A 6509-nucleotide genomic window follows, 5' to 3' on the forward strand; every position below is an offset into this window, starting at 1 on the left:
TTTTCGAGACAGGGTTTCTCTGTGGTTTTGGAGCCTGTCCCGGAACTAGCTCTTGTAGACCAGGCTGGTCTCGAACTCACAGAGATCCCCCTGCCTCTGCCTCCCGAGTTCCGGCCCACCTTGCACTTTCTGACCAGAGTGTTCTTTTCCAGGCAGCATAGTCTATAGTCCTGGACCTAACACTAGTCCCACCCCTTGGAGAGACCTAACAAAGGGCCTTAGCAACAGAGCGCCCTTAGCAACAGAGGGCCCTCAGCAACAGAGGTCTCTAACCTCCCTCACAGGGTCTAACAGATCCTTCCCCATCTCCATCTTTTCTGGTACATTCTGTTTTGGTGTTTTTTCTTCGTTTCATTTATTGTGTGTAAGAGAGAGTGCATGCCTGGAGGGGTCAGAGGTTAATTTGTGGAGGTTTCTTCCTTCCTTCCTTCCGCCAGGCAGGTTGTAGGCTTCCCTCAGGCCTTGGAGCTTGGCAGCACTGTAACTCTCTGAGCCATTTCTCCTGCCCGAGCAAGTCCCAGGCTGACCTAGAACTCTTTTAAGGCTGCTTCCCTCAAACCTTAGGCACTCCTGACTCAGCCTCCTCGGTGCTGGGAAATACAGTCCTGCACCTAGGCTAGCTTTTTAAAAATCCCTTTAATCTTTGATTACATGCCCCGCCTCCAAGCTTTAGTCCAGCTCCATCTGCACCTGACCTCTGGGCCAAGGCACACATGCTCCAGCCAGGCAGACTGCTCTTGCTTCAAGGCCTGAGTTTGCTGCTCCTCGTGTTCTTTCCCATATTATACTAAGATATACAACCTCCAATACCCCTGCTATCTCCTAAGTGACAAAGGTTTAAAAGGGCATCTTCTGTGTTTTATAATAAGACTCTTTCAACTGGGCTTATGTTAATAGGGTAACTTCTGGAAAGTCCCTAAAGGGAGAAGTCTTGTTGCCAAGGGCAGGGATGGGTAAGGGGCTATATAACCTTAAACTCAACTGGTCCTTAGCCAATAGCTAATGATTTAATGGCTCATCCCGGCATGATGACGTGTCCTTAACACCCCAAAAGATTGGGGTCAGAGAGCTGTCAGGGAGAGTGGTGCCCAAGGGCATGGAAGCTCCAGACCATCTCCCCAGAGAGACCTTGTGTCTCTGTCTGTTCCCTCTGGGTCACTGTTGGGTACTCTATAAGGAACCAGAACATGTGGCCAAGGTTCTCAACCTGAGCCCTGGGAGCCGGCCTGGCCAGTGACCAAAGCAGAAGAGGGGCTTATAGTGCTCTTGATTTATATAGCTGGCTGTCCAGACATACAGGAGGCCTGGTCTCAAGGCCCACATCTTAACCTGGAGCGGTCTTGTTGGATAGAGTGTCTTCACGTGGAGGCCTGGCAGGCAGTGTTGGACATGAATTACACTGCAGGACATCTGATCAGTTTCCACCAGGAACTGGGGAACTCATTGGTGTGGGAAGAACCTTCCCATGAGGTGCTAACAGGGTACTGGCTGGATCAACTCCTGCACGCTGACCTCCACACACATCCTGAGGCACATATGTCCACACACAGACACACCAACTAATTAGAAGAATCAAAAGAAAAACAGCATATTTCTTATCCACGTATCTCTTGCATCCCTGGGAGTTGGCTTCTCAGAGGCATCTCCCCTGACTGTGACGGTCGGATCTACCCTCTACAGGGAGCTCTGTAGACCTCAGGAACAGACTTCTCGTTTGCTGGTTCACCAGGCCTAGCACTGTTGCATGAACACAGCTAGAAAAGTGTCCCTGTCAGACACTGAGCTGAGCGTGCTGGAGGGCAGGTGTGCATTGCTCTCTGCAGGGGGAGAGGCCACTATCCCCCACCACCTGGTCAAGGAGAAGCAGAGTGGATTCTGCCTGCAGTGGAAGGGGAGACAGCCTGGGGAGGAGAGAGTAAGAGCCAAGGGGTCAGAGTGAGTTAGAGGCAAAGCCCCAGCCTTCCCTAGTGACCCAATGGTTGAATGAGAAAAGCTATTCCCGGGGAGGGCATTTCCGTGAGGGTTAGATGCTGCTCGGCCATGGCGGGGTGGGAACATGCTCGGCTGTGGCAGGGCGGGGATGTGCTCAGCTGTGATGGGGTGGGAACGTGCTAGGCTGTGACAGGGTGGGATGTGGCCGTGGCCGTGGCGGGGGGGCGTGGCTGTGGCTGTGGCGGGGGACGTGGCCATGGCAGGGTGGGACGTGGCCGTGGCCGTGGCAGGGTGGGACATGCTCGGCCGTGGCCAGGTGGGATGTTCTCAGCTTTGGCGGGGTGAGAAGTGCTGGGGTGTGGTGGCGGGGTGGAACCCGCTTGGTCTGCTGTCCTCTCAAGCCTCACTTTCCGCCCTTCCAGAGCCCTTCCAGAGCGTCTCCCTAAACTCTCCAATGACTTTGTATTCTCTACTAAGGATTTCAAAGTAGGTGAGGCAGGAGGGCAGTGCTGCCGATCATGAAGCGGACAAACCGAAGTCCTTCCGGAGCACGTTTCCACGCATCCCGTCCCAGTGCTCTTCTGGAGCCTGAGAGAGACGCATCTTTCTTTTTCCACGCCCTGGCTTCAGCTCACCCCACTCCTGGGTCGGACTGCAGCCTTCAGCTTCTCTCCTGCACATGGGAGAGAGCCAGCCAGCTCTCCTCAGCTGTGTGTCTTAACCTGCATCATGAAGCCTGAGGAAATTTCAAGTAAACCCCACCCCCAACCCACTCCCTGGTAGCTGGAAGAGCCACTGTTTCTCTCTTCTTTGGCTCTGGTTTTCATTTAAGACAGGTTCCTACTGTGTAGGCCTGGCTGGTCTCCAACTCCCAGGATCCTCCAGCCTCTACCTCTCAGGTGCTGGGATTGCAGGCCTGGGGTACCATCCTTGGTCCTCTCAGATCCCTCCAGGAGCTGGCCAGTCTTTGCCCCATGGAGGAGCTGTGTGGAGCAAGGTGTGGGGCAGGGATGCAGGTCCAGCCATTTAGGAGGCCGAGGCAGGACAGCCGCTTGAACTCAGGCACCTGGACATGTGAGACCCTGCCAAAAAAAAAAAAAAGGAATTTATCAGCGTGTTATTTTAAACCCTCTCTGCCTTCCTTTTTTACGAGGTCTAGTGTCAGCAAAAGTGAGGGGAAGTGATGCCTGGGAGTTAGCAGAGGAGGGAATGAGTAGAAAGGGGAAGTAGGAGAGAGGAGACTAGTGGAGAGACAGAGAGACCGGCAGGCTAGTCTTCTCCCACCTACCGCCACCAGCACCTGCTGAGCTATGAGCCAAAGCAGGGATTTGCAGGGTAGGGTGGACCACATAGCATCAGGAGCCGGGATGGGTCAGGCCTGGGCTGGGGAGCCAGGAAGGCTGCTGAAGGATTTCAGAGGGCAGAACTTGGGTAACCCTCGGGCACGGGAGGCAGGAAAGGGAGGGGGGCTGATTAACCTCTGTACCCCTCAGGAGGAAAAGCTTTTGGACTGCTGAAGGCCCAGCAGGAGGAGGGGCTGGATGAGATCAACAAGGTAAGAGAAATAAGGAAGAGGGTAGAGTCTGGAGGCTCCCCGGGGGCCGAGAGGGATGACCCTGGCTCTGATCTGCCAACAGCAATTCCTGGACAATCCCAAATACAGCAGTGATGAGGACCTGCCCTCTAAACTGGAAGCCTTCAAGAGTGAGGAGACGAGACGTGTGGGTGGAGAGGGAAGTTGGGGCCAGGGGTGTTGGGGGGCATGGTGGTTCACAGGACCTCAACAAGGCCAGCAGGATCAGTTGCTTTTTGCGGTGGAAGAGGGACCCACTTGTGGCCCTTTTCCTTGCTCATCCATCTTACACCCTACAGGTTCCCTCCACCTTCACAGGGCCTCGCGATCCCCACTTCCTCTGCCTGCCCCTCCTCCTCCTCCCACATCTTCTACACTACCCTAGCACTGGTTAACTGCCTCTTCCTTAAACCCCCATAACCAGCAACTACTTTTTTTTTTTTAACCTAGAGAAGTACATGGAGTTTGATCTGAATGGAAATGGAGATATTGGTGAGGAAAAGGGGGTGTGGGGGGAGTGTGCAGACCTAGGCAAACAGAGGTCTCTTCTGTTAGCCCTGTCCCCTGTGGACAGGCAAAGGCCCAGCCACAATCAACAATACAAGGGGCAGGGATGGGTGCGTGGAGGGACGAGATGGCAGAGAGATGGGACCCTCCTCTCCCACCTGATCTTCCACCTTCAGATATTATGTCCTTGAAGCGAATGCTGGAGAAACTAGGGGTTCCCAAGACCCACCTAGAGCTAAAGAAATTAATTAGAGAGGTGTCCAGTGGCTCCGAGGATACCTTCAGCTACTCCGACTTCCTCTCAATGATGCTGGGCAAGAGATCCGCCATCCTGAGAGTGTGAGCGTGCAGTTCCCACCTTCCTGAACTCCCTGTCTTCTCCATCCCCAGCCCTAACCTTGTCCCGAACAACCACCCTTCCTTCACAGATGGACTCTCCCAAGATCCTTCACTGTCCCCACCCTGTCCGCAGCTCTGGTCCCCACAGCCCCCACCCTGTCCGCAGCTCTGGTCCCCACAGCCCCCACCATGTCCGCAGCTCTGGTCCCCACAGCCCCCACCATGTCCGCAGCTCTGGTCCCCACAGCCCCCACCATGTCCGCAGCTCTGGTCCCCACTGTCCCCAGCACTGCTTCCCTGTTCTTATTCTTCCCCCTCTGAACTCTTACGGACACCTAAGATTTACTCCTTTGAGAGATGTGTCCTGATACTTGTGTCTCTTCCAGGATTCTGATGTATGAGGAAAAGAGCAAAGAACAGCAGAAACCAACTGGTCCCCCAGCCAAGAGAGCCATTTCTGAGTTGCCCTAATTGGAGGTGGATGTCCACACGGTGCCACCAAGGGGCGGCTGATGACAGCAGCATGGGGGCAGAAAAAGAAGTAGTTGTGAGCCAGAGTCAAATAAATAAATAATGTTCCCCTCCCAGTTCACGTCAGCTCTGCTTTTATTGGGGGACACCTGGCTTGGGTCTGGGAAGGAAGGAAGCATCGCTCATTCCATCCGAGGATTTGGTAGAGGTAAGAACTAGTGACTGGCTGCTCTGGTTTTCTACCTCTCAGTATTTACCCCTTATATCTTACTCGGGGTTTTTATTATTAAAACCAATTAGAATTCACTAGAATTCATACTACACCCAGTCTCCAGCCAATAGTTCAGATTCATTCATTCTTTGTTCCTTCCTTCAGTGCTAGGTTGAAGCCAGGGCTTCCCACATACTGAGAAGACACTCTATCACTCACATACATCCCCAACTCAGGTTTCTTTACTCCCTGAAAGAGCATTTCATATACAGCAGCTGCAGCATACAAAGCTTCCCAGTGGTTCTTCCCAGTGGCGAAGCAAGAGAGATACCCTTCTCAGTAATTCCCATAGAGAGATCCAGTAACTGTGCAAAACATCAGTGAGTGAGGGGTGGAGGGCTAGAAAGAGACTCAGCAGTTAAGAGTGTACACTGCTCTCGAAGACCAGAGGCCTAGCACACACGAGTCTTTGAGTTCAATCCCTAGACAAAAAAAAAAAAAAAAAGACCTGAATTTGGTTCCAGTTCCAGAGGTTCTGGTGTCTTCTGCTGTCTGTGGGCACTGCACTCATGTGCACCCCCCCACACATACACACAGTTAAAACAAAAAGAATAAGCCGGGCATGGGTGGTGTACACCTTTAATCCCTCAGGAGGGATTGGGGTTGGTTTGGAGCCAGTCTGGTCTATATAGTGAATTCTAGGACGACAACATAGCTCAAACATATACTACACACACACACACACACACACACACACACACACACACACACACACACACTTTATTTGGTGCTGGGAATTAAACCGAGGAACTCCAGCACATTCTTTGTCACAACACTATGCTTCTAACTAAGGCTGAAAATTTTTTAAACTATTTTTTGATTGTATATGTGTGTGTGTGTGCACACAAGTGCCTAGGATACCAAAGGCACAGAATCCCCCGAAGCTGGAGCTACAGGAGGCTTTTGAGTCGTCACCTGATTGGGTGCTGGGAACTGAGCTCTGGACCTTTGCAAGATCAGTCACACTCAATGGTCACCGCTCCAGTGCCCAACCCCCCTTCTCTCCCTCCTGCCAAGGTTTCACTTTGTAATGTCTGCTGGCCTGTTGTGGAATACTCTTTTAAGGTGTGTTACTTTTGTTTATGCTGTGGATAGTTTAACTCAGTAAAGATGTGTTGCTTTTGTTTATGCTGCATTTGTTTAACTCTGTGAAGCTGTGATTCTGTCTAAAACACCTGATGGGCCTAATAAAGAGCTGACTGGCCAATAGAGAGGCAGGAGCAAGGATAGGCGGGGCTGGCAGGTAGAGAGGATAAATAGGAGGAGGAATCTGGGGGGGAAAGGAGCAAGAGAACAAGAAGAGGAGGGCCCTAGAGGCCAGCCAGCCAGGGAGTAAGAGTGAAAGTAAGATGATATGCAGAATTAGGAGAAGGGTAAAAGCCGGGCGGTGGTGGCGCACGCCTTTAATCCCAGCAC

General features: G+C 52.4%; 2 protein-coding genes across 3 annotated transcripts in view; one reads left to right on the forward strand and one right to left on the reverse strand.

Moving 5' to 3' along the window:
• Positions 1-6509, reverse strand: part of LOC101994656 (RT1 class I histocompatibility antigen, AA alpha chain-like) — a 629094-nt gene that overhangs the window by 90440 nt on the left and 532145 nt on the right. The gene's annotated exons all lie outside the window — the stretch shown is intronic.
• Aif1 (allograft inflammatory factor 1) lies at positions 3154-4938 on the forward strand. 2 transcript variants are annotated; one of them, XM_005370836.3, is made up of 6 exons: positions 3154-3267; positions 3426-3487; positions 3570-3636; positions 3956-3997; positions 4189-4351; positions 4738-4938. In XM_005370836.3, the coding sequence occupies exons 1-6, from the start codon at positions 3243-3245 to the stop codon at positions 4820-4822; spliced, it is 444 nt and encodes a 147-aa protein (XP_005370893.1). In that variant the 5' UTR covers positions 3154-3242; the 3' UTR covers positions 4823-4938. The 2 variants fall into 2 exon arrangements, with proteins under 2 accessions (XP_005370893.1, XP_026633674.1); XM_026777873.1 differs by lacking the exon at positions 3956-3997.

This window comes from Microtus ochrogaster, unplaced genomic scaffold, assembly GCF_000317375.1.
Source record: "Microtus ochrogaster isolate Prairie Vole_2 unplaced genomic scaffold, MicOch1.0 UNK87, whole genome shotgun sequence".
Classification (NCBI taxonomy): domain Eukaryota; kingdom Metazoa; phylum Chordata; class Mammalia; order Rodentia; family Cricetidae; genus Microtus; species Microtus ochrogaster.